At 42.4% G+C, this 25,835-nt stretch overlaps 1 protein-coding gene across 2 annotated transcripts in view; it reads left to right on the plus strand.

Annotated features, from left to right (window-relative positions):
* Positions 1-24,089, plus strand: part of Pip5k1b (phosphatidylinositol-4-phosphate 5-kinase type 1 beta) — a 257,064-nt gene extending 232,975 nt beyond the window's left edge. Inside the window, exons 14-16 of one of the 2 annotated variants that reach the window (XM_042699340.1) lie at positions 11,340-11,457; positions 20,467-20,534; positions 23,352-24,089. In XM_042699340.1, coding sequence (XP_042555274.1) covers positions 11,340-11,457; positions 20,467-20,517 — 169 coding nt within the window. In that variant the 3' untranslated portion in view covers positions 20,518-20,534; positions 23,352-24,089. The remainder of the gene's footprint in view (positions 1-11,339; positions 11,458-20,466; positions 20,535-23,351) is intronic. The other variant, XM_042699341.1, reaches the window with a different exon arrangement.
* Positions 24,090-25,835: the final 1,746 nt, after the last annotated feature.

A 25,835-nucleotide genomic window follows, 5' to 3' on the forward strand; every position in this document is an offset into this window, starting at 1 on the left:
AACAGTAGAAGAAATTTGAACTGTGTCCTCCAGGCTGCATAACCAAGGTGGTATACACATTAGCACAGGCCTAACGAGCGCGCTCCAGGCTGGGGCCGGAACCAGGCCAGGGGACCGGCGCCTGAACAAAGCAAAAAGGGTCAGAAGTGGGGCTGTGGCTCAAATGGTAGGGTGCCAGCCCTGAGCTGAAGAGCTGAGGGACAGCACCCAAACCTAGAGTTCAAGCCCACAACCAGCCCAAAACAAACAAAAACACATCAGGAGCCCATAGCAGACTCCAGTATTTGGGAGAGTGCATCCAGAGCATCTGATCTTCCCAAGAGCACCCGCAGGAGCAAACACAAGCAGTCTAGGCTGCTCAACCCTTCCAAAGGCGGGAATTGCTACAGCAGAGAGCTGAGAATCCTAAGTGAATAGCAGCTGGAAATAGGCTCCCAACAGAATCCAGATCAGACACAGACTCTCTCTACCAATAGAGAATCAGCAACCAAGCAAAGACAGACACACCAAAACAAGATTGAAGAGCAGTCTCCTGAACCCCCATGCGAAAATCACAGAGAAAAATCACAAGGTTTACCACTACCCAGGACAGCAAGCTCACCTCAAAAGCCAGCAGCCACGCAGGGGAGAGCCCCAGTGGGAGCAAAGCAGGAATGGAAGACAAAAACTACATCCAAGGGTTGCTGGAGGCAATGACTCAAGAAATAAAGCGAGAAATGGATCAGAAATTGAAAGAGCACAAGGATGAACTATCAAAAGATATACAGGATATCAAACAAAAATTGGATGCAAAAATAGAAGCTGCACAAACCTCAGTAAGAAGTGAGATAAACGCCAAATTAGAGGTAATGCATACTGATATCACCTCATTGAGAGGTGAGATCAGTACTCTGAGAACCAACATTGAATCCATAAAGGGATCCATTTCCATCATGCAAACCACAATAGAAGCCACGGTCAACAGAGTGAATGAAATGGAAGGTAGAGTGTCAGATACAGAAGACAGAATACACCAACTGGACCAAAAAGTGACAGATATGGAAAAATCACTCAAATTAAACCAAAGGGAAATTCAAGAGCAAGCAGATAATGCTAAAAAATTTAACCTTCGCATAATCGGAGTGGACGAAGGTGAGGAATTCCAGAGCAAGGGAATGCAACACCTATTTAACAAGATAGTCAATGAAAATTTTCCCCACCTCAAAAACGACCATCTTAACTACATCACAAAAGCTTATCGAACACCCAACAAGCAAGATCCCAGGAGAAACACTTCTAGGCACATAATAGTAACAATGATGGATCTGAATAATAAGGAAACAATCCTGCATGCAGCAAAAATGAAGAAGGAGCTATACTACAACGGGAAAAAAATTAGAATCACTGCAGATCTCTCCACACAAACAATGAATGCAAGAAAAGCCTGGGAAAGCACCATACGAGCCCTGAGAGCCAATAACTGCCAACCCAGACTGATATACCCGGCAAAGCTAGCATTCACATTCGATGGAGAACTGAAAACTTTTAATAGCAAAGAAAAACTAAATGAATACATAAACATTAAGCCAGCATTACAAAGAATTCTAAGAGGGGGGACACAACCTGAAGAAAGCAACCAGGAACTGGGACCTGCCCCAAACAGGCATTACTCAAAGTCTAACTGAGCAAGCACAGGAGGAAAGGAAAGAAGAAAAACTTAGGAAAACGGAATGGCAGGGACAACAATGCATCTCTCTATACTTTCTCTTAATATAAATGGGCTGAATTCGCCAATTAAAAGAAAACGAACTGAGGACTGGATCAGAAAACAAGACCCATCCATCTGTTGCCTTCAGGAGACCCACCTCTCAGCCAAACATACAAACAAACTCAGAGTGAAGGGGTGGAAAAGGATCTACCAATCAAATTCCCCCAATAAGAAAGCAGGTGTAGCTATCCTGATATCTGACAAAATAAACTTTTCATTAAAATCAGTACAGAAAGACAAGGACGGACATTACATATTAATAAAGGGAACAATCCAAGAGGAGGATATAACCATCATCAACTTATATGCCCCAAATATCGGTGCACCCAGATATGTTAAACAAATGCTCTCAAACTTACAGAATAAAATAGATCCCAATACGATAATACTAGGAGACTTTAACACGCCACTCTCACCAAAGGACAGGTCTACCAACCAGAGGATTGGCAAAGAAGCTACCGAATTAAGTGAGGCCATACTTCAAGCGGAATTAACTGACATCTACCGAGTATTTCACCCTAAAACAACACAGTACACATTCTTCTCAGCAGCTCATGGAACTTTCTCCAAAATAGACCATATCATAGTTCATTCAAGGAACTTAAGCAAATACAAAGGGATCGACATAATCCCCTGTATCCTATCTGACCACAGTGGAATCAAGCTAGCTCTCAATAACAAAGCATACCGCAGAAATTTCTCTAATACATGGAAATTGAACAGCACACTCCTTAACAAGGCCTGGGTAACAGAAGAGATCAGAGAAGAAATAAAGCATTTCCTAGAACTCAATGAAAATGAAAACACCTCACAAAGAAACTTGTGGGACACAGCAAAAGCAGTCCTGAGGGGCAAATTTATTGCCCTCAGTGCCCACATCAAGAGAATGGAGACAGACCAAGTAAATAATCTCATGTTGCAACTAAAACAGCTAGAAAAACAAGAAAAAATGGGACCTAAAGCTACTAGACGAAGCCAGATAACCAAATTGAGAGCAGAGATTAACCAATTAGAAAATCAGAAAACCATAACCAAAATAAACCAAACAAAAAGCTGGTTCTTTGAAAAAATAAACAAAATTGATGGCCCGTTGGCAAGATTAATTAAAAAAAGAAGAGAGGAAACCCATATTAATAGGATTAGGGATGCCACGGGAAACATCACAACACGTACCCAAGATATCCAAACAATTCTAACAGACTACTTTCAAAAGCTATACTCTCTAAAGGAAGAAAATCTGGCGGAAATGGATGCATTTTTAGAGAAATACAAGTTACCCAAACTGAGCAAAGAAGAAGTTAACCAATTAAATAAGCCAATATCCTATAATGAGATACAGGAAGCTATCAAAAGTCTTCCAACAAAAAAAAGCCCAGGACCAGATGGATTCACAGCAGAATTCTATAAGACCTTTAAAGAAGAACTAATACCCATACTCCTCAAGCTCTTCAGAGAAACAGAGAAGGAGGGAGCTATCCCAAACTCATTCTACGAAGCCAATATCACACTCATCCCCAAACCAGGCAAAGACCCAACCAAAAAGGAGAATTACAGGCCAATCTCCTTGATGAACACAGATGCAAAGATCCTTAACAAGATTCTAGCTAACAGAATCCAGAAACACATAAAAAAAATAATACACTATGATCAGGTAGGCTTCATCCCAGAGACACAGGGATGGTTTAACATACGTAAGTCAATAAATGTAATCCAGCATATCAACAGAGCCAAGGTCAAGAATCACATGATTATCGCCACAGATGCAGAAAAGGCCTTTGATAAAATTCAACATTCATTCATGCTAAAAGCTCTGGAGAAAATAGGAATAGAAGGAACATTTCTAAAAACAATAAAAGCCATTTATGACAGACCAATAGCCAATATTATACTTAATGGGGAAAAGCTACAACCAATCCTCCTAAAAACAGGAACAAGGCAAGGATGTCCACTGTCTCCACTCCTCTTCAACATAGTCCTAGAACCCTTAGCCAGGGCAATAAGGCAAGAAAAAGACATTAAAGGGATCCGCATAGGGAAAGAAGAAGTGAAACTATCCCTTTTTGCAGACGACATGATACTATACCTCCACGATCCCAAAAACTCCATCCCCAAACTTTTAGAAATCATAAGTCACTTCGGCAAAATAGCAGGATACAAAATAAACCCACAAAAATCAGTTGCCTTCCTATACACTGATAACGCACAGGAAGAGAGGGAAATAAAGGGAGCAACCCCATTCACAATAACCTCCCAAAAAATAAAATATTTAGGAATTAACCTAACCAAAGATGTAAAAGAACTATTTAATGAGAACTATAAAAAGTTAAAGAAAGAAATTGCAGAAGACACTAGGAAATGGAAAGACCTCCCATGCTCCTGGATAGGCCGACTTAATATAGTAAAGATGGTGATACTTCCAAAATTAATATACAAATTCAATGCAATTCCTATTAAAATCCCAATGACGTACATCACTGAAATACAGAAAACAGTCCAAAAATTTATATGGAACAACAAAAGACCTAGAATAGCCAAAACAATTCTAGGGGATAAAGACAATATGGGAGGGCTATCCATGCCGAACTTCAAACTCTACTACAGAGCTATAATCACAAAGACAGCATGGTACTGGCACAAAAACAGACCCGAAGACCAATGGAACAGAATAGAAGATCCAGATATAAATCCACAGGCCTACAGCCAGCTGATATTCGACAAAGGAGCCAAAGACATACAATGGAAGAAACACAGCCTCTTCAACCGCTGGTGCTGGGAAAACTGGGCAGCCACATGCAGAAAACTAAAAGTGGACCCCAGCCTATCACCATGCACCAACATCAACTCAAAATGGATTAAAGACCTTAACATTAAACCTGAATCTCTGAAACTACTGCAGGACAGAGTAGGAGAGACACTTGAACTAATAGGCACAGGAAGGAACTTCCTGAACAGAGTCCCAGGGTCACAACAAGTTGGAGAGAGACTCGACAAATGGGACTACCTTAAAATAAAAAGCTTCTGCACAGCTAAATCTATCGCAACTAAGCTAGAAAGACAACCAACTAATTGGGAAAAAATATTTACCAGCAATATATCAGACAAGGGGTTAACATCCTGTATATACAGGGAACTCAAGAAACTAATCCCTCCCAAACCTAACAAACCAATTACTAAATGGGCAAGGGAACTAAAGAGGGACTTCTCAAATGAAGAAATAAAAATGGCAAAGAAACACATGAGGAAATGTTCATCATCCCTGGTGGTGAAGGAAATGCAAATAAAGACAACCCTGAGATACCACCTTACCCCAGTCAGAATGTCCCACATCCACAAATCAGCCAACGACAAATGCTGGAGGGGATGTGGAGAAAGAGGAACCCTATTACACTGCTGGTGGGAATGTACACTTATACAACCACTTTGGAAAGCAGTCTGGAGGGTCCTTAGAAAGCTAAAGATTGACCTCCCTTACGACCCAGTCATACCACTTCTAGGCATCTACCCTGAACAACAGGAACCAATATACAAGGACACGTGCACCTCCATGTTTATTGCAGCACTGTTCGCAATAGCTAGGATATGGAAACAACCTAGGTGCCCCACCACAGATGAATGGATCCAAAAATTGTGGTATCTATACACAATGGAATATTATGCAGCCATTAGAAATGACAAAATAATGGCATTTGCAAGGAAATGGATGGAGCTAGAAGGAATCATGTTGAGCGAGGTAAGCCAAGAACGAAGAGACAAACGGTACATGGTCTCCCTCATAAGTGGATGCTAAATCCAAAAGGTTAGTGATACGACAAAACTAACAGGACTTAAGAAACAAAGAACTCCCGCTCATCTGGTTGAACCACTACTAAATATCCTCATGCTGCTGATCACAAATATGGTATATAACATGTGAACACTGTTATATATTACAGACAGTGGTAGACAATTTGCTCCAGGGAAGTTAGAATGAACTTGTGACTTTGAAATTATGTAATCATTTAATCACAATCAAAAAAAAAAAAAAAAAAAGAACCTCGGGGAAGGGAGGGAGGGAGGGGATGGTAGGGGGAAAACAATGGAGGGGGGTAACAATGTTCAAGAGGAAGTGTACTCATAACCTCACTCATGTAACTGTGACCCTCTGTATAGTAGCTTTACAATAAAAAAAAAAAAAAAAAAAAAAAAAAAAGAAGTGATGGCGTTATTACTAAAGCTTGTACTTCCAAGCTAGAGTCGTCAAACTGCTTCCACGAAAAAAAAAAAAAAAAAAAAAAAAAAAAAAAATAGCCATACCTTAAAATTCATCCACTTAGCGTTACCATTCAGCATGTTTTCATGGATTCACAGAGTTGTGTCCCTATCGCCAGAATCTGATTTTAAAACATTTTTAATGCCTTAAAGAGAAACCCAGAACACATGAGCAGTTCTCGATTCCTTTCCTGTCCCCTGCAGCTGTCAACTATAAATCTGCTTTCTGTCTGTATTTGCCTATTGAAGACATTCTGCATCTCTGAGGTCATATTATATGTGATCTTTTATGACCAGCTTCTTTTACTTTGCATATTTCTTTTTCTGCATTTTATCAGTCGTGGGGTTTGAACTCTGAGCTTAGGCACTGTCCCTGAGCTTTGTGCTTAAGGCTGGTACTCTACCAATTGAGCCACAGCTCCACTTGCCAGTTTTTGTGGTTACTTGGAGATGTGTCTCACAGACTTTTCAGCCTATACCACTTTGAACCTCAATCCTCAGATCTCAGCCTCCTGTGTAGCTAGGATTATAGGCATGAGCCACTGGCGCCCAGCTAGCATAGTCTTTCTGCTGTTGCCTGTATAGATATTTCATTTGTATTGCCAAATAATTGTGTATTTTATGAATTATCCATCCATCAATTAGTGGATATTTGGAGCATTGCCATTTGAGCTGTTACTCATAACACTAATACAAATGTTCACATACAAGTTTTCTTGGCCACATGTATTTTCATTTTTCCTATTTACATAAACAGGAGTGAAGTCCCTATGTTATATTGTTTTGTTTTGTTTTTTTCTTTTTTTTTTTTTTGGGTCCAGTCGTGGGGCCTGAACTCTGGGCCTGGGCGCTGTCCCTCAGCTCTTCAGCTCAAGGCTAGCGCTCTACCACTTGAGCCACAGCGCCACTTCCGGCTTTTCTCTTTTTGCTTATGTGGTGCTGAGGAATCGAACCCAGGGCCTCAGGCATGCAAGGCAAGCGCTCTACCACTGAGCCACCTTCCCAGCCCTGTTTTATTGTTTTGAGGAACCATACAACAATTTTTTCTATATGGCTACACCATTCTCCCCTCAGCCATGTATGAGAATTCCAACTTCTCCCCTTCTCTTGTCTCTGGCTAGGGTTTGTTGTCTCTTTCCTTAAACCTTTCAAGAGCCTATGAAGCATCTTTGTGTTATAGTTTTGAATTGCATTTTCCTGATAACTAATGATGTTCTTTTCATATGATTATTAGCCATTTGGACATCTTTAGGGAAATATTGGTTCAAATCCTTTTCTAAATTTTCATCTGGACATTTGCCTTTTATGTTGAGTTGTAACTTTCTTACATAGTCTAGATTTAAACCCTTAAACCCTCAGTTTTGGGGAGTTTGAACTCAGGACCTGCGCACTGTCCCTGAGCTCCTTTGCTCAAGGCTAGTGCTCTACCACTTGGATACACAGCTCCACTTTTGGTTTTCTGGTGGTTAATTGGAGATCAGAGTCTCCTGGAGGGCACTGGTGGCTCAGGCTGGTGGCCTGTAATTCTAGCTACTCAGGAGGCGGGAATCTGAGGACTGTGGTTTGAAGCCAGCCTGGGGAAGAAAAGCACGTAAAATTCTTGGGCTGGGAAGGTGGCTCAGTGGTAGAGTGCTTGCCTCACGTGCATGAGGCTCTGAGTTTGAGTCCTCAGCACCACGTAAACAGAAAAGGCCGGAAGTGGCGCTGTGGCTCAAGTAGAACCCTAGCCTCGAGCTAAAGAGCTCAGGGACAGTGCCCAGGCCTAGAGTTCAAGCCCCACAACCGACAAAAAAAAAAGCCTCATGTGCTTTCCTGTCTGGACTGGCTTTGAACTATGATCCTCAGATCTCAGCCTCCTGAGTAGCTAGGATTACAGGCGTGAGCCACCAATGCCTGGCTGAGATATTCAGTTTTGTTCCACCAACTTAATAATGCTTAGGATATTCTACTTTCTAGGATAGAAAACTATTTTACATATATGCACATATGTGTGTATATACATAAATATCTATATGTATGATGTTTTTTTTGCTAGTTTAATTTTGTCTTAACCATGCCATTGGTTTTCTCAAAAAATACGTGATGAATATTAAATTGAAAAATAGTTCCACAATGGGTTTGCCCTGTCAAGGGCTCTCTGAATCACAAGGAGACAGAATTGCTTCACTGTTTTCACACTGTTTGAATAGAAGATCATTTTTTTTAAATAAAATGTTGGCAGAATTTGAATATGGACTGTCGATGAGGTCACAGTATTATGTCAGTCCAAGTTTCCTGAGTTTGATAATTATATTGTATTGTGTGTCAGAATGTTCTTGTTTTTAGAAAATTCACATGAGTGGGTTCTGTGGTGAAGGGAGGGATGTTTTGTGTCCAGTTTACTCTCCCTAAATGGTTCTGGAAAAAATGCTAATGTTGATTTATAGAAAAATAGTGATAAAATATATAGGATTAAATGGTAGCAATTGAGTGAGGATATGATGGAATTCTTTCAAATATACTTACCACTTTTCCTCCAGGTTCAAGTTCAGTCAAAATAAAAGGCCAGGAGTGTAGCACAGTTATACAACATATACTTAAGGTTCACAAGTCAAAGAAAAAGTACTTCCTCTAAAATATATGTGTGTGTGTGTGTGTGTGTGTGTGTGTGTGTGTGTGTGTGTGTGTGTGTGTACATCAAACAGCCTTAGAAGGCAAATGAATTGGGGCTGGGAAGTTGGCTCAGTGGTAGAGTGCTTGCCTTGCATGCCTGAGGCCCTGGGTTCGATTCCTCAGTACCACATAAGCAAAAAGAAAAAAGGTGGAAGTGGTGCTGTGGTAGGGCTCAAATGGTAGGGCGCTAGCCTTGAGCTGAAGAGCTGAGCGACACAGCGCTCAGGCCCAGAGTTCAGGCCCCACAACCGGACCAAAAAAAAAAAAAAAGAAGGCAAATGAATTTTTTTATTAATTAATAAACTTATTAATTAACTTTTTATTGTGAAAACACCATACAGAGGGGTTCCAATTACATGAGCAAGGTAGGCAAATGAATTTTTTAAATCATAAATAAAACTCAAAAGAGGAAACTTCCATTCTGAACTTGCTCAAGTAAATTCTGTTTACAAAATAACCCAGAAGTTATTAGAGAATTTCCTTAGTTATATGAAATATGAATCCCTCCCCTGCAAAAAAAGTGGAATAAAATTGGAAAGTAGTGCTACAATTCCACACTTTCTGAGCCCATTGTTTCTTGCTTTGGTGTTCAAGTAGATAAAGTATTTCTTTCTCACACAAGGCTTAACCAGATAGGAGCCTTTTATAGCCACAAGAGGTAGGAACCACATCTTCATGGTTGGAAAGCAAAAGCCAATCAACAACATTACTTCATCCTTGTCTTTGATCCACAAGAATAACCTAAGCATAGTTCATTACCGCTTGTGGCTCTTAAAGTGGCAGCCCTTGAACACTGAAAGCTGGTGGTTGATACTAAAATTTAACAGCTTAAAGAAATCACAAGCCGGGCGCCAGTGGCCTACACCTGTAATCCTAGCTACTTAGGAGGCTGAGATCTGAGGATCTCAATTCAAAGCCAGCCCAGGCAGGAAAGTTCTTGAGATTCTTATCTCCAATAAACCACTAGAAAACTGGAAGTGGTGCTGTGGCTCAAGCTGTAGAGTGCTCGCCTTGAGCTGAAGAGCGTAGGAACAGCACCCAGGCCCAGAGTTCAAGCCCCACAACCAACCAAAAAAAAGAATAAAAGAAATCACATATACACTACCATGGAAAACCCATTTGTACAGACTTCATCACCCATTTTAGCATTTTGAAAAGAAAGTGGAACTTTCATTTATTTATTTTAACACGTGCAGAATTTGAGAGGAAAAGAATGTGTCAACTCATTTTTTTTTTTAGTGATAGGAATAGAACTTGGGACCTTACACATGCTAGGCAAGCACTCTACCACTAAACTATAATTCCATCCCCCTGTACTTTTGCATTTTTTTATTATCAGTGAAAATATAAATGGCTTTACTATTAAAATTCACAGAATTCTCTTTTTTTTCTTTTTTTTGTCAGTCGTGGACCTGAACTCTGGGTCTGGGTGCTGTCCCTCAGCTCTTCAGCTCAAGGCTAGCTGTCTACCACTTGAGCCACAGCACCATTTCCAGCTTTTTCTGCTTGTGTGGTGCTGAGGAATTGAACCAGAGCCTCATTCATGCAAGGGAAGCACTCTACCTCTGAGCCACCTTCCCAGCCCCATAATTCTCTTTTTGAATATTTAATTGAATCCCCTTTAAATTTTTTATTATTATCTTTAAGTAGTTGTACAAAGGAGTTGCCATTTAACAAAGCAGTTTAAGAACACAGTGCATCTTGATCAATGTCACCCTTCACAGAATCCTTTGGAATTTTTTTTATTATTCAAATTCCTTAGTTCCTAAATATTTGACATACCCTCTCGATGAATAGGTTCACTTCCATTTCTGGAAAGCCTCCCTGTGGCAAATTTCCACAAATGAAAACCACAATTAACTTGTATTTCAATAGGGAGGAAATATCGTACGTCTCACTGATACTGATTTAAATACTAATAAAAGGAACTGGTTCATCAATATTCCAACAATTAAGACTGGTTATCATATCACAGTAAAGTACCATGGTTTCTCCTCCTATGCCTCAGCAATATGCTGTCTACCTGCATTGCTTTGGCTCTTGTTGTTATTCGTAAAGGTTTATGTAGGCTCTGCATTTATGTGACTGGTCCTTGGTTCAATAGCCAGAATGTCACCTGAGAGCTTGTCGCAAATGCAGGTTTACCAGCCAAACCCTAAAATCAGAAACACTGGTAGACAAGCCCAAGAAATTGCATTATAACCAGCAATATACATCAGAACCATTCTAATGTACATTCTAAGCTTGAGAATCCCACCATTGACTCATCAGTACCAAAGAGGAGGAAAAGAGAAAACAAAAGAAACAGTAAAAGAAAAGAAGAAAGAAAAAGGAAGGAAAGCAGAGAAGGAGGGGAAAGGGGGAAGCAGATTGAATTTTGCAAAGTGCCCAAGTATGAATACATGACAAGGGTGATCTGAAAAGCAACGACTCAAAGACAGTCCGGACTGTCACAGCATCCGCCTCTCCCAATACATGGGACCCCACCAATCACATCTCACAAATGCCACAACATATCTCATGCATAGGGAATATAACGCAAAATGGGCTACGTGCAAAACCACATGTTTAAAACCCAAATGTGCTTTCCTCCAAGGTATGGCTCTCAGAGAAAGGTTTCATTGCCAAAGAAACCATCACCTCAGCCTCTCTCCCAGAGCCATGTGTTCACTGTTTGTCTTTGTTTTTCCAGTAAAGGATTACCTTCCAGTTCAACTTTTACCCTGGAGGAAGGGACCATCTACTTGACTGCTGAGCCAAATGCTCTGGAAATGCAGGACGATAATGCCTCTGTGCTGGATGTCTATTTAGTAAGTCATCTTTCCTTTCTCTCCCCTCTTTTTCCGGATAATGACCGGATTGAGCAAAGTGCTAGTTTATGAAACTGGAAAACAAGTTTTATCAAACCAGGCAGGGCCAGGCGGTGGTGGTTCATGCCTAGAATCCTAGCTACTCAGGAGGCTCTGAGATCTGAAGGTTGTTCAAAACCAGCCCGGGCAAGAAAGTCTATGAGACTTTCAATTAAACTTTCCCTAAAGTCTGCAATTAACTCACAAAATAATGGAACTGGGAATTGGAAGCACGGCTCTAGTGATAGAGCGATAGCCAATGAACAGAAGCATCAGATCAGGAGTTCAAGTCTCAGTCTCAGACAAAAGTGGAGCTTTGGCCCAAGTGGTAGAGCTCTAACTTTGAGTTTATTTCATTTAGCTGTAGAAATCAGGAAGGCATTTCAGAAAGGGGTCACTTGAAATCTTATCTTCTTGAGCCAAGGGTTTTCTTTAATTAATTTACTTTGTTGCTGTTATAGAGGTGATGTACAGAGGAATTACAATTACATGAGTCAGGTAATGAGCACATTGCCTTTCATACAGTGTCTTCTGTTTTCTCATTGTATCCCTGTCCCTCCCTCCCATCTCCTCCCACGAGCTGTAAATAGTTCACTTCCATCAGTGTCCAGTGAGCTCCACTGCTGCACTTTTTCAGCCTTTTTTAAAAAGTCTTTTGTTTCCATATCTTGGAGTTTATTTCATTATGTAAATTATTTTAGATAAATATGAAGAGGCACTGAGGCCTTACACCTTTGTGTTTCTCTCTGAGAAACAATATCCTCTTTTTGGTCTCACTGTATGTGAGTATCTAGAATCCTGTAAAATTTGTCCTACCCCAGTGCATTTGAGATCTGACTTCTGCACATCAGAGAGAACATGCATCCTTTGTCTCTCTGAGCTTGGCTTAACTCACTTGCCAGGATTTGTTCTAGTTCCATCCATTTCCCTTCAAATGAAATTATTGTATTCTTTCTAATGGCTGTGTAAATTTTTCTGCCATTTTCCTGTGTCTTTACACATGCCAGATCTGCAGAAGCCATGACTGGTTTGGGTCACTGTAAAATCAAAAGGGAAGGTGAGTGGTCTTGCTGGTGCCAGCTCTGCCTCTGCATTCCTGATTCCTTGGGTAGGAAAGGGTCTGCTTCATCATGCTGCTTTTCCTTTTGCATATTATCAACTTCACTTCATTAATGTCTTCACTGCTTTCTTTTGTGTCTTGACTCCTTTGACGTTAAAAAGCTAAACACTTCAGAAAAAGATAATGCCAGCATCTGAAGCCACAGAGAAATATCTGTAACTACAGGCACTTGAAGACCAGTTAGAAATCAAGGCAATATTCAGATAGGGAGAGGTGAGGTCAAATGATAGAGAGTGGAGGGAAGGAAGGAAGGAAGGAAGGAAGGAAGGAAGGAAGGAAGGAAGGAAGGAAGGAAGGAAGGAAGAGGCATTATGGATAGCTTTATAAGAGACAATGGATAGGAGAGACACTTGAACTTGTAGGCGCAGGCAGGAACTTCCTGAACAGAGTTCCAGGGTCACAACAAATTGGAGAGAGGCTCGACAAATGGGACTACCTTAAAATAAAAAGTTTCTGCACAACTAACGACATAGCAACCAAGCTAGAAAGACAGCCAACAAACTGGGAAAAATTATTTACCAGGAATATGTCAGACAAGGGGTTAATATCCAGTATATACAGGGAACTCAAGAAACTAATCCCGGGCTGGGAAGGTGGCTCAGTGGTAGAGTGCTTGCCTTGCATGCATGAGGCCCTGGATTCGATTCCTCAGCACCACATAAGCAAAAAAGAAAAAAGCAGGAAGTGGCGCTGTGGCTCAAGTGGTAGAGCGCTAGCCTTGAGCTGAAGAGCTGAGGGACAGTGCCCAGGCCCAGAGTTCAGGCCCCACGACCGACAAAAAAAAAAAAAAGAAACTAATCCCTCCCAAACCTAACAAACCAATTACTAAATGGGCAGTCAGAATGGCCCACATCCACAAATCAGCCAACGACAAATATTGGAGGGGATGTGGAGAAAGAGGAACCCTGTTACACTGCTGGTGGGAATGTATACTTATACAACCACTTTAGAAAGCAATCTGAAAGGTCCTCAGAAAACTAACTATTGACCTCTCCTATGACCCAGCCATACCACTCCTACGCATCTACCCTGAACAACAGGAACCAGGATACAAGGACACATGCACCTCCATGTTCATTGCAGCACTGTTTATAATAGCCAAGACATGGAAACAACTCAGATGCCCCACTACAGATGAATGGATTCAAAAATTGTGGTATCTATACACAATGGAATATTATGCAGCCATTAGAAAGGACAAAATAATGGCATTTGGAGGAAAATGGATGGAACTAGAAAAAGTCATGTTGAGTGAGGTAAACCAAGAGCAAAGAGACAAACAGCACATGGTCTCCCTGATAAGTGGATGTTAAATCCAAAACGTAAGGAGATACAACAAAGTAAAACAAGACTAGAGAAACAAAGGACCTCCACTCAGCTGGTTGAATCATTACTAAATAACCCCATGCTGCTGATCATATATATAGTATATATGTGCACACCGGAGGGAAACTAGGAGGAGGGCACAGAAACAGAGAAACAGGGGAAAACATACAACATAGGGGCCCATCACCTGCACTGGTTATTGATCAAAGCGAAGTAAGCAACTCAATGGCAGCGATGGAAGGGAGGGAATGAGCGGGAAAGAGGGAACAGCTAACACTAAGCAAATGAAAGAAATGTACATATCACCCAGTGTAGAAGAAATAGCTGTATTGTCAAAGCTCATAGAACTCATAAACTTTATAGAGCACGATAAAGACAATTTGCCCTATGAAGGTTAGAATGTGTTTGTGACTTTAACTAAGAATCACTGTCCCACAATACTGTGAAATTTATGGTCAAATGGTACAATATATTGTGGTTCAGAAGTCAGAGAGGAAAAGAAGAGTAGCAACCAGGGGAAGGTAGCAGATAGGAGGAATTTTTCTCAAAAAGTTTAGAGAAATAGTGATCTATCCTAATCTTATAGTTTTAGCTAAAAACAAGAAGCCATGAAGCCTTTCTGAGTGTCTGCAGCAACCCTAAGCTATGTCCTTTAGAGGGGACTAAGTCATATCATCTCACAGCATTCCTCTAAGGGAAGTATGGTTACTTGTACAGACAAGGTGCATGGATATTACACAGTCTGCCCCCAAGAATCAGTATGAGTTAGATTCAAACTAGTAGAGAATAACCAAAAACCAGCATGCTTAACTGCTAAACAATGATTCTAGGATGAAGTGGCATGTTGAATTAAACCCAGAAAGCCAGAAATGTAGCTCTCAGTGGAGTCTTTGCCTAGCATACACCAGGCCCTCGTTTGATCCATAAAATAGTCCCTTCTCAAAAAAAAAAACAACAAAAAACCCCACAAATCTAGATAAGTCAAACAACTTACCCAAAATCAGACCAAGTAATATGACAAGAAAAACTAGATAGAGGGGAAACAAACTTAAAGAGACATATTTGAACTGATAAACCTGGACTTTTTAAACTTCGGTATAGAAAGGGAAATGGCTTGGCACAATTGGTAGACAAGAGTTTACATACTAATAATAAGAATGGTCAGCCAGGGGCTGGGAAGGTGGCTCAGTGGTAGAGCACTTGCCTTGCATGCATGAGGCCCTGGGTTCGATTCCTCAGCACCACATAAGCAGAAAAAAAAAACCAGAAGTGGCGCTGTGGCTCAAGTGGTAGAGCGCTAACCTTGAGCTGAATAGCTGAGGGACAGTGCCCAGGCCCAGAGTTCAGGCCCCACGACTGGACCAAAAAAAAAAAAAAAAGAATGGTCAGCCAGGCGCCAATGGCTCACGCCTATAATCCTAGCTACTCAGGAGGCTGAGATCTGAGAATTGCTGTTCAAAAGCCAGCCTGGGCAGGAAAGTCCATAAGAGTCTTATCTCCAATAAACCACTCAGAAAACCAGAAGTGGTACTGTGGCTCAAGTAGTGGAGTGCTCACCTTGAGCTGAAGAGCTCAGGGACATTGCCCAGGCCCAGAGTTCAAGCCCCATGACTGACAAAAAGGTGGGGGGGAGGGGGGGGGAGATAAGTCCAGAAAAGAAGATACATAGAGCTTTGTGAGAATTCTTTTCCGTGAAATTCTACTTTTTGGCTGAGGATGTAGCTCTGTGATCGAGCATGTGCCAAGCATGCATGAGTCATAGGTTCAATCCTCAGCACCTCAAAAATCTTTCATTTCCTTTCGGGTTATTTATTAATATACAACAGTCCTACCTGTCAGTGGCATGGTTCACACGTGTAATCCTAGCTGTTCAGGGGAGGATTGAGAGGTCCATGAGACTCTTATCTACACACACACACACACACACACACACACAGAAGTGGCACTGTGGCTTAAGTGGTAGAGCACTAGCCTTGAGCAAAAGAAGCTCAGGGACAGCACCAGGCTCTAGTTCATGCCCCAGGAACAGCACAAAAAAAGAAAAATCTAAGATTCTAGCAAGCTTTTGTATATGCGGGTTATGTCTTCAAAACTAAAGCTGAGAAAATGTTTATGTACTTATTTAAAGTAGTAAACATAGCCAGGTGCTGATAGCTCCTGCCTGTAATTCTAGCTACTTAGGAGGTTAAGATCTGAGGACCACAGTTCAAAGACATCCCAGGCAGGAAAGTCTGTGAGACCCTTAAATCCAATTTAATCTCCAGAAAACTGGAAGTGGAGCTGTGCCTCGCAGTGTTAGAACACTAGCCTTGAGCAGAAAAGCTCAAGGACAGCATCCAGGCCTTGAGTTCAAGCCCTATAAACAACAAAATAAAACTAAACAGTAATTTTTAAAATATCTTAAGAATATAACTATTTCCAAAACAAAAATAAATTTAGTGAAAAAGAGAACTATTTATTTTGTCAGTTGTGGGTCTTGAATTCAGGTCCTGGGCACTCTCCCTGAGCTCCTTTGCTCTACCACTTTGAGACAGAGTGCCACTTCTGGTTTTCTGGTTGTTAAATTGAAGATAAGAGTCTCATGGACTGTCTGGATGCCCAGGCTGGCTTCGAACCACAGTCTTCAGATCTCAGCCTCCTGAGTAGCTAGGATTATAGACATGCACCACTGGCACCTGACAAGAAAACTATTATGTTAGTTTTCTTTTCATCTAATGTCTAGATTAGTACAAGAAGTTGGATGCTCATATCTATGACTGCATCTTTTTTGTTTAATGACTTTAAAACAAAACTGTGCCTATACTAGGACTTGAACTCAGGACCTTGCACTCTCCCTTGGCTTTTTTGCAAACCACAGGCATGCTACCACTTTTCCTGCTTATCCCAGGGCTTGAACTCAGGGCTTCTTCTGCTTGAGGCTAGTGCTCTACCATTTGAGCCACAGCACCACTTCCAGGATTTTCTGAGTAGTTTATTAGAAACAAGAGTCTCAATCCTCCTATCTCAGCCTCCTGGGTAGCTACGATCACAGGTGTAAGCCACAGGCACCTAACTCTACTACTCTTTTTGTTTATTTGTAGAACAAATAGGTGTACAGAGGAGTTTCAATTTAACCTAGCTGTTGATCTATTGATCCCTTCCATTTCCTGAGTAAGGGGATGACAGTTGTGATCCACTGATGCCAGTCCAGCTGGCTGTAACTTGACATGAGGTTCAAAAGGTTAGATGACCCTAGGCAACATTAATTGTTCCATCAGTCTGCTGAAGGCTTTTCGTTCAGGTCTCACAGAATACAGTGCTCCTACAGTTCTTTCACAACGCCATTCACATGGCTCTGTGGACATCCAGGCGTCCTGATTTCACTCTCAAATAGTCAGTCAAGGAGTTAGCGTTGGTGGTATAGCGGTGAACATAGCTGCCTTCAAATAGTCAATCAAGGAAGAGGTTGTCAGAGAGGAAATTGACCAGTGACTGAAAGATATATGTGTACCACTGCATGCTGGGCTGAGGCCGCAGTGGAGGGTATGTAAAGCAGCCTGCTGGGGTATAGGTGGCAACGCCATGGTCTTCATGACAAATTTCCCCTTGGTGAACAGTCTCAGGCAGTGCCAGGCACCGAGTCCACCCCTCACCCATCACGGTTGTGAAAGCAGCCTTGCTTTGCCTAATATAGAATGCAATCTGGTGTTCAGGGGAAGATAGAGTGAGTGAGAGCGAGCCCCCAAAATGGGTTTGGCTAAGTGGGTGCTGATAGGCTGCGTTTTTTACAGTGGAGGAGGGGGGAAGATTTGCTAGCACAGGACAACGCCTTTCTTGCCTCTGTTCTTCTCTCCTAAATTATGCCCTGTTCCTTCTACACGTCTCCCGTGAACAGCCTCCCATCCTTTCTTCTTTCATCCACAAAAGTGCTGTAAAAATGGATTAGCTGTGCATGAAGGAAAAAGAAAGGGATTAAACCTTCTGGGATTCGTGCTCGGATAAGCAGCTCTGGGCTATCCTAATTATTGAATGTGTTTTTAGGGTGGGTAATGATACTCTTGGATCAAGAGGGCAAAGAGAAAGGAAGACTTGAAAAAGATTGAATTAGCAGCTTATCATACGATTGTGAATGAAGTGAACCTGAGGAGGAAAAAATAAAGAGGAAAAAAAAACCTTTCATTAAGATCATGGGAGTCTTAGACAACTTTTTGTGGCAAGAGAATCTGTTTGAGATTCGAACCTGTGGCTTTGAAGTTAGGGGCCTATTCCTACAATGTAGGTCTCTTTGGTGATTTCCTGGGAATCTGCTGTTGGCTGTGGGAAGGTGTTTGTTTGAGACGGTGGTGGTTTCATGGCTTCACCAGAGAATGCTGGATTCCCCACTAGCCACAGGCTCTGCTCCAGTGCAAACAAACAAACAACAACACAGAATAACACCATTGGTTCCTAAGCGTCTGGATCAGAAATGCCTTTCCTTCACCAAAGGATCGCGTTGTTGGGCACTAGAGTTTTAGAAAGGGTCAACGAAGGCCCTTTATCTCCAGAAATGCTTGACTCCTTAAGTTATTAACCAAACAGCATTCTTAAGACACGTGAAAAGGCTAAATAATAATAATAATAATAATAAATCATTGTCACTCCTGAGCCCCTTAACATCTCCAAGCTATTTCTATTTTTGAATTAAAGGTGACATATACCTCAGTTTAATGAGGTGACCTGTCAGTCTGATTAGGAAGTCTCTCATAGGAACTTTTTTTTTTTTTAACAACACTAATTGCTGTTTAAGGATTCACTTAGGGGTTGGGGATTTGGCTCAGTGAATGCTTGCCTGGCAAGTGCAAGGCCCTGGGTTCAGTCTTCAGCTGGGGAGGGGTGGAGAGCTAAAAAGACCTCGCTGGGTGCTGATAGTCATACCTGTAATCCCAGCTACTCAGGAAGCTGAGAACTGAGGATCAAGGGTCAAAGCCAGCCAAGGTAGAAAAGTCCCCAAGAGACTCTTATCTTCCAAATTAACCACACAAAAACCGGAAGTGGCACTGTGGCTCAAAGTGGTAATGAGCTAGCCTTGAGCAAAAGAGCTCAGAAACACTGTCTGGGCCCCAAGTTCAAGTCTCATGACCAACCAAAAAAAAAGGGGGTGGGGGACTAGCTTCGAAACTTGGAGCTGGAGTTAAAGAAGCACTGTGGCCTTTCAGTTTCATGAAAGCCTGAGTGAACTGGCATGGTAGTTTGTAGGGCCACAGCTTGGCTGGCACGTTCTTCAAAATGCCTGTGTCTCCTATTCCTCCCCCTCCTTCACCCCCCCCCACTCCCCCCCTCCGCCTCCCGCCCCTCTCTCCCCCCCACCGCCCCAGGCTATCCATGGGACATTCTGCCATTGTCCCTCCTTTGTCTCCTATAAGTAGTCTGTCCCTCTAGACACTGTCCCTCTGGCTTTGCTTTCTGGATTCCTCTTCCTTGGCATAAAAGGCCAGCATTTACAGAGCTCCTGACATTTTTCCAATGCTCAGAGAGTTTCTACTAGTGTGAACTTGAGAACGACAGGTTCCGAGCCTGAAGAAATGAACGGCGTCTTAAACCAGACAGAACATATGAGAGTTTTAGAAAGAATGAATGTCCATGATACCCATCGACCTGGTAAACAGGACCATCCTCTCTCATACCCTTCCTTTCCCTTCTGGGTTACAATGGGAAAATGCATAATAAGAAATAAAAGCCTAGCAGGGCACCAGTGGCTCACGCCTGTAATCCCAGCTACTCAGGAGGCTGAGATCTGAGGATCGTGGTTCAAAGCCAGCCCAGGCAGGAAAGTCTGTGAGACTCTTATCTTCAATAAACCACCAGAAAACTGGAAATGGTGCTGTGGCTCAAGTGGTAGAGCGCTAGCCTTGAGCTGAAGAGCTGAGGGACAGCGCCCAGGCCCAGAGTTCAAACCCCACGACTGACAAAAAAAAAATAAAAATAAAAGAAATAAAAGCCTGATCAGGAGGCTGAGATCTGAGGATCATGGTTTGAAGCCAGCCTGGGCTAGAAAGTCCACGAGACTCTAATCTCCAGGTAAGCACCAGAAAGCCAAAGCCAGAAGTGGAGCTGTGGCTTAAGTGATAGAGCACTAGCCTTGAGGAAAACCAAATAAAACAATACAAAACTCAAGACCAGCACGTAGGCCCTGAATTCAAGCCCCAGGGCCAGCATAGAAATAAATAAACAAATAAATAAAGCTTATTGAGTATGAGTATGTAAGGTCCTGGGCTTTCCCCAGCTCATCTCCTCTGGGTACTATAGCCAATTGCCTCAAACTAGACGGCTTAAACAATCAAGCCTTATTGTCTTCCTGTTCTAGAGGCCTAACATGAAGGTGTCCGCAGTGCCCTGCTCTCTGAAGCAGTGGTAGGTGAGGGTTCCTACCTGCCGTCTCCAACTCTAGTGGCATCCCGTGTCCCTTGGTGCTCTTTACGGGAGTTTCCTCTCAGCTTCCTGGTTGGCATGGCCTTCTTCCTGTGATTCCCCGAGTTCAGTCTGTCCTCTCCTCTTCTTCTTCTTAGGACATCGGTCATGGCTTCAGGGCCTGCCCTAGTGCATGTGATCCCGTCTGAACTGATTGCATTTGCAGGTACCCTGTTTTTAAATAATGTCACTTTCAGTTGTCTCAGGTGGATAGGAATTCTCAGGGGACTGAAAATCCCACTGCGTGGCCGTACTGGAGGTGTTGCGCCTCGCTCACACGCGTAGATCCATTTCTCTCATCCATTCTCCCCTTCTCCCTGGCTAAGCTGTTGTGAGGCTGGGTAGATAGTTCCAAGTTGTTTTCCGTTGCCCATCAAACGTTGTCAGGTACCCTGCTGCACTGTTGGTGGGAATGTAAACTAGTCAGACCACTCCCGGACAGCAGTGTGGAGATACCTCAGAAAACTAGACATAAATCTTCCCTGTGATCTAACCGCTCCTGGGCATCTACCCAGAACATCACAAACCAGGATATCATAAAGACATCCATATGCACATCCATGTGCATTGCCTTACTTTTCACACTAGCCTAGATGTGGAAACAGACCAGGTGCCCCCACAATAAATGAGCGGATCCAAAAAAACGTGGTACCTATACACAATGGACTTTTACGTAGCCATTAGAAAGAATGTTACTACACCATTTGCAAAGAAATGGATGGAGCTAGAGCAAATCATGTTAAGTGAGATACGCCAAATGGCGCGTGTAATCTCTCATATGAGTAAGCGAGATCTAAAATACTGGAACATGCTCAATTATACCGGACTCTGGGCATTCACACACAGTGAGACCGAAGGAAGAGACTCTTAGGAAAGGAATCCAAAGGTGTAATGCCTCTGTGCATCTGGTTACACAAAATAATGCTTGTCGAAATTAGCTCCGGGAAATGGAAACAAGTTTTTGTTTTAAAAAAAAAAAAAACAGTTGTCAGGTAAATGTATTAACAGACTCCATTGCAAGTATATATATTAGAAATCAAGTGCTGGGTGGGGGCGGGGGGCGTGGGAATGTTTGGTAGTTTTAGGAGTTTCCTCTGATCTCATTCACAGGGCCCTGCCCTTCCCCTCTGAGCATCCCGTCAGCCTTAGATATTAATGTAGGAGAGACTGGAACCACTATCCCAGTGTCCCCTCCTAAGGGGGTTGGGAGTTAGAATCAAGCACACTTTTCCTCTGATCTAGAAGCAAAACTAAAGTGAACCCCTGTGACGATCTTACACGGGTACTGCCCAGAGCTTATGATCAAGGGCCTTCTGCTGCCACCTATTGGTAGAAAGGCAGCACTGCCCAAGGCGGAGAAGAAGTGACTTAGAGGGACCTTGAATTGGTATTTAATTAAGAGTGAGTTCAGGGCTCAATGGACTATTTCCACTCTGTGCACTCCCAGCGCTGCGCATGCAAGTTCAGCAGGGAGCATGTTCTTCGGCTGTCAAAAGCCAGATCACCCTGATGGGCCCAGCGTCTACCACCTTTGGCCTTGAGACGACAATTATTATGGAGGCACGGTGGGAAGGTGCTAATTTGCTCTTGGACCCTAGCACACCCCTCCTTATCTATCAGGGCCAGTTCCACTTGAGTCTCTTAGAAAGGGGCCCCTTGGTAGTTTGGAGATTCCACACAGATAATGCTTCTCCTGTTTAAGCAGCCGCTTCAACGGTCTCAGCAAATACAGCGTGGATAAAGGCTCTCTTGTCTTGCGGTCTGTGACAGGTCCTCATTTACAGTCCCCAGATTCCTAGCTGATTGTGGCTTTTGAAGTAATTCTCAAGGGAGAATAGATTAGATATAATAAAAAAAACAAAAATCCTCGGCGCTGTTGGCTCGCTCCTATATCCTATAATCCTAGCTATTCAGAAGGCTAAGATCTGAGGACTAAGGTTGAGAGTAGCCTAGAAGGAGAAATCTGTAAGACTCTTATCTCCAGTGAACCAGCAAAAAGCCAGAAGTGGAGGTACAGCTCAAGTGAGAGGACACCAGTCAAGAGCAAAAAGTCCAAAAAGGCAAGATCAAAAGGTTAGTATACTAGACTAGAGCAAGAAAAGCTCAGTGACAGCACCCAGGCCCTGAGTTTAAGCTCCATGACCCACAAGACAAACACACAAAGTTTTCATACTATCCTGTAAGATGGGGTGTGTTACTTCTATTTCACAGGTGATAAGAATCCCAAAGGTTAAACAACTTGCATGATGTCATGTGGCAGTAATGACTAGAACATTAATAGATTTGTGCCAATCGATCTCTCTACAGACAAACTGGCTTTGATTGTAAATGATTACCATTTTAGCTTAAATAATCTGCTAGATGTTCCTTCTGTCTAGCCACAGGGACACTAATTAGAAATGCCTGTGGTATTTGGGAGTTGGTGACTGTTTTGTTGGGGTTTTGGTTTGTTTTTTATTTGTCAGTTGTAAGGCTTGAACTTAGGGCCTGGGCACTGTCGTTGAGCTCTTCAGCTCAAGGCTAGAGCCATAGCACCACTTCCAGTTTTCTGGTGGTGAATTGGAGATAAAAGTCTCATGGACTTTTCTGCTGGCTTTGAGCCCTGATCCCCAGATGTCAGTCTCCTGAGTAGCTAGGATCACAGGTGTGAGCCACCAGTGCCCAGCTTAAGACTATGTTTGAGCTATTCTTTCAACTCCAGGTCTAACAGCTCGCTTAGCACTCCCTTTAGCCCTGTGTCATACTGTGTTGTAATTGGCATTGGCTTGTGATAAACATTGGGTCCCCAGAGGAGCAGGTGCTATGCTAATTATTGCAGAAGAATCTCAAGCTTCATGCACCCCATTTCTACCTGCATCTTTTCCAGATGACACACTGGGAGAAATAATGAGCGTGGGGGCCCACGCACGGGTCTGGGTTATAATTTGGTGCCAAAACTTCATCTCATATCTGCTCTCTTCCTCTTTCCCAACCTCCCCTATAGTAAGCACGGCGATCAGACACGAATGCAGTTGTAAGAAGGAAGTCTGTCCATTCCAGAATTCTCCACAGGAACTTGGCTGAATCCTGATACACACAGAGGAAAAAGCAACTGGACTTCAGAGTGTGCGCCATGTTGAGGAAGCCCTGGTCCACAGGCCGAGTTGTGAATGGGATGTAAAAACACCACACTATACTATTACTTGCTGTTGCTTGCTGACTTCCAAGAGCTGCATGAACTTTATTGACCTGCTTTCTAGACCATTGCCAATCACCTTCTGGAAGTGTTATTTTCCTGTGGACACTTGCACACTTTCATTTCGCATGTATCCAGTGATTGCACATAAGCAGCCCTATGAAACCAACCTGCTTTGATATTTTTTTTAATCCATCCAGACAACATGAGAAAGTATAAATTATCTCTCTTTTGTTTTGCAAAATTAGAATCATAGCCCACGTCATTAAAAGTTTAAATTGATTTCTTTGAAGATCAGAGTCGTAGCTCCGCCTCTACTTTATAGAAAACCAGCTTCTTCCTATAAAGGCTTTTCACCGTTTACCAGTGAAATGCGAAGAGCAAAGCTATTTATAAAAGGCCTTACATCGTGTACATATGTTGTCTTTGAAATATTTGTGATCTAGTTTATTGCTTGTAAAAGAGAAATTATATAATTTATTTAGTAAATACAGCTGTAAACTATAGTTTTATTGAAGGAAATAAAATATTTTGTTCTCAATTGTGGTCAGGCATTGGTTTCAGTGATTTATATTCACTACATGAGTGTGTGTGTGTGTGTGTGTGTGTGTTGCTGGGGATCCAACCCAGGACCTTACACATACCAAGCAAATGCTGTATCACTGAGCTATATTCACAACCCATGATATTTTTATTAATTAAAAAGAAATAACCCAAATAGGATCACAGCACAAAATATGGATATATTAAAACGTCACGATGAAGCACATAATTCTGTACAATTATTATAAAACATTTGTATTATAAATACAAATGAAAAATTGGAAATTAAAAACGCGGTGAACTTTGGAATATTAAAATGGAAGAAATTGGTTTTTAAAAAGGGGTAGGGCTGGGAATGTGGTTTAGTGGTAGAGTGCTTGCCTAGCATGCATGAAGCCCTGGGTTCGATTCCTCAGTACCACACAAACAGAAAAAGCCAGAAGTGGTGCTGTGGTTCAAGTGGTAGAGTGCTAGACTTGAGCAAAAAGAAGCTCAGGGCCAGTGCTCCAGACCCTGAGTTCAAGCCCCAGGACTGACAAAGCGGGGGGGGGGGGGGGGGGAGGGGGGAGTATAAATGATATGATTCCACATATATGACATTTCTAAAAATAGAAAATGTATGGAAACAGAAAACATGGTGATTGTCTGTGGCTGGCAGTGATGGGAATTTGGAGAAATGGGAAATGGCTGTCAGTGCACCTTGAGTTTCTTTTTGGCTTAAAACATCAAATAGAATTTATTTCTCCAAAACAAGATAGAAAAGAAAAGACATAACTTCAGCATGCCCCATGTTTGGAATTCATAAATATACCAAGGCTCTTGACAAAAAAAAATTGATAGATGAAATTCTCAGTCCTGAGAAAATACTCGATGGCAGATTCTGCCCAACAGATCCTAGAGACATTCCCAAATGTCCTTGTATATTAGTCAGCCATCACTATGTTTGATTTTGGGATCCCAAAATCAAAATAGCTCTCGATACTACAGTTTTACTTCTCACTCCTTTCTGAGGCCACACGGAGCTATGCTCCAGGGTTTTCTTTCTTTTAGAATCCAGAGCAGCCCCTCTTGGGGCCCAGCCCACATTTATGGCAGAAAAAAAGATGGGTGCTCCCAAAGTTTCTCCTTCCATGGGGCTATCCTGCTGCCAGTCCCTTGGCCCAAGCGAGTGACAGAGGAATTGGTGAAACTTTGAAACAATCAATGGACACACCACCTGGTGAATGTCCCTAGAAGCAGAGTCCTAAGGATGCTGAGGTTTGGGGAAATCACAAGAAAGCCAAATAACCAAGGCAGCTGCAGAAAAGCCTTCCTGATGAGTAAGATGCTCAGAATAAAATGCCTCAGGTTAAAGAAATCCACTTTACCGTAAGCAGACACGATGCTCACAGTGTAGCCTAGAGCCCTGGTAACTCAGCCCTAGTAGCAAGTTCACCGGCAGGTAGAGTACTAGGAGTGCATCCTGGGTTAGGATGTTGTGTGAGGTCCTCTTGAGCTGCTGAAAGAGAACTCTACAGGGGATGTAATTATAAAGAACACACACGGGTTTCTCACACTCTAGAGGCTGGGAAGCCCATGAGCAAGGCGTGATCGTGAGCAAGTCCCTGATCCATTGAAGGCTTTTGTGGCACAGACAGAAGAGCAAGAAGAAAGCCAGCTTCCACCTACTTTTTTCCTGTAGCCCTGATATCTGCGTGAGGACAAGAGTCCTCATGACCTAACCCCACCTAGACGACCCCACGCCCCCAC

The sequence above is a fragment of the Dipodomys spectabilis genome, unplaced genomic scaffold (genome assembly GCF_019054845.1).
Source record: "Dipodomys spectabilis isolate Male_0828 unplaced genomic scaffold, ASM1905484v1 ptg000241l, whole genome shotgun sequence".
NCBI lineage: Eukaryota > Metazoa > Chordata > Mammalia > Rodentia > Heteromyidae > Dipodomys > Dipodomys spectabilis.